The sequence below is a fragment of the Formica exsecta genome, unplaced genomic scaffold, assembly GCF_003651465.1.
Source record: "Formica exsecta isolate Colony F162 unplaced genomic scaffold, ASM365146v1 scaffold83, whole genome shotgun sequence".
Classification (NCBI taxonomy): Eukaryota; Metazoa; Arthropoda; class Insecta; order Hymenoptera; family Formicidae; genus Formica; species Formica exsecta.
Genome location: NW_021853600.1, coordinates 552,757 through 555,109, shown reverse-complemented (window position 1 = coordinate 555,109; position 2,353 = coordinate 552,757). Strand labels below are relative to the sequence as shown.

The 2,353-nt window shown below is 44.5% G+C and overlaps 1 protein-coding gene across 7 annotated transcripts in view; it reads right to left on the bottom strand.

The window, feature by feature from the left end:
* The window catches only part of LOC115244723 (potassium voltage-gated channel protein Shal), a 107,926-nt gene extending 105,579 nt beyond the window's left edge, over positions 1–2,347 (bottom strand). For all 7 annotated transcript variants that reach the window (XM_029822638.1, XM_029822637.1, XM_029822639.1 and 4 more), the window contains exon 1: positions 8–2,347. In XM_029822638.1, coding sequence (XP_029678498.1) covers positions 8–436 — 429 coding nt within the window. In that variant the 5' untranslated portion in view covers positions 437–2,347. The remainder of the gene's footprint in view (positions 1–7) is intronic.
* Positions 2,348–2,353: the final 6 nt, after the last annotated feature.

Sequence of the window (2,353 nt, the reverse complement as noted above, 5' to 3'; positions counted from 1 at the left end):
CGGCATTCTCGCGCTTCCGATCCCGATAGTCCTCGTAGCAGCAGTCACCGATGACGTCTGGCAGAATGCCGAAGAACGCCAACTCCTCATCATAGCTCGTCAGGCATTCGTGCTTCGGGTAGTGCAACTTGCCGGTTCTATAATAGTTGAGAATATGCCGGAAGATATCCGGATCTCGGTCAAAGAAGTATTCCTTGCTATCTTCGTCGTAGAAGAACTCGCGCTCGTTCGAGCCGAGCAACGTATCCGGATACTTCTCCAGGGTATTACGCCACGTCTCGAAGCGACGGCCGCTCACATTGATCAGCAGTTTTTCGTCATCGGCCTTGCGCCGATCCTTGGGGATCGGCGGCGGTGGCAGTGGATGTGTGGCAATCGGCACCCAGCCGATCGCCGCCGCCCGGGCAAATGGCAACCACGCTGCCACCGAGGCCATGCTTGACGGTGGAATCTTTCTTCAGGGTAGCGAAAGAGTCAGCGTCGATCTTATTCGAAGCGTCGGCGGTACGCTCTGCTCTCGGCTTTGCCGAATCGACCTTTACTCGATATGTCTAGAGATCTTCGCTCTCTCTTCGGATCTAGAGCTACAATAAATCTAATATCCACGATTCAAGCCGCATCGATTCTATTATCGCAAATAATTTTTTCGACGAAAGATGAGGTTCTTCGATTGAATGAAATATATATATATATATATTTTTTTGCCGGTTCGGCATTTACGAAATTGAAATTTACGACACCGCTCAAATGTTCGTTAAAATTTTGACGATACTCTCTAAATATCTTTCTTGCAACAAACATAAAACGATTTTTTGCATTCGCCACTGGCAACTCTCCAAAGATTTCTTCTAAGTTCAGATCCAATATATCCTTTAAAATTAAAGACTTCCTCTCTCCAATTTGTGGCGTGGAATACGCCACTTTTTGCCTCGGTTCTTCTTAGGTCAGCTTGAGCTGACGGTCGTTTGATTCATGCTTCTTCAAGTCCGTCGCGCGATTACTAGTATGACTATTAGTCTACATCTCTCAAAGAACGATCACGCTGCTACTCTCTATTTTTAATTCAAGTTCTTCTCAAGCTTCTAAAACGTTTCTCTAACCTGATCTTAACTCTCTTACATTTGAGAACTCTACTTACTATACGTCTCCCGGGCGATCGGTAGCCGCTCTACTTCCATCTATTTGTTCGCTTATTTATCTACGAATCTATTTATTTAACTACTCGTCGTGACTATATTTAATTTTTTCAACGAAGCTTTTACCCTCCCGGGAACAAGTTTCCAATTTCTCCGAGAATTTCTTATCGTCGTTTTGCTCTTCGAGATGCAGATATCGAAATCAAGACTTTTCCCACTTTGCCGTATTCGTCGTCATAAGTTTCGTACGTCGCAATGATACCCCGTAGAGATGCATTAATAACTGGCTAAGCAACATTTGCCTCTCTTACGTTGCAACGACGACTTAGACATTGGCAGCCTAAGATCGGGTACCAGCCCGAAATTCGTCATTTCACGCCTGGCATTTCTCAAAAAATTTCTTTCTTCCTTATTCCGTTTTCGAAAAAAAAATAAAAATTTAACGAAATGATGAACGCCACGTAGCAGCAAAGCACGAGCCGAGCGGAGACGCGTGCCGGACTAACCAATCGCGTTCTGGCAACGTGCCTTCCACCATCATCGATAATCGCACGATAGCTCTTCGTGGTACTCTTCAGGATATCGCACCGGAAATTTTCCACCTGTTTCGGCTCGCTTGGCCACCGTGATAGTCTGAGCTTGAGTCTCCGCCAGCAAGCACCTACCAGAACACTACATTGTCGAGCTTGCTCTTTGTCCGATCCTTACGTATATTTTTCGAGTGCACTCCTCGAAAAGACGGTCATCGACGACATTATTCGTCAATGGAATGGACGCGTTCCTATCGAGTCGGGAAAGCTTTACCAGTAACGAGTAACAAAACGTTTCCTTTTATTAACGATAAGAAGGCTCGTTTCAAAGGCTGACGCGATAATAAATTTAGAATTGCGAAAAGATTATAGGTTTTTTTGTAAATTTCTCTTCAGGTAAAGTTTATGTATATATATGTATATATAGAGCTATTTACAAAATATTATTTAAGACACTATGTATCGAGACGTCAGCTTTCTTCAAAGCGCTGTCCGCTCATGAATGCCAGCTGGCTGAAGATGAGAAGAATTTCTTGCTACGAAGCCTTTGTGTATTTTACGGGCGGACAATCGTAAACTCGCTCACGCGTTCACGGAGTTGAAATTCGCGGGGATAAAGCCTCGCCGAAGCTGCTGAATAGAGGAGAAAATGCTTACGAGTAGACACCAAACAGTCAACGAAAGAAG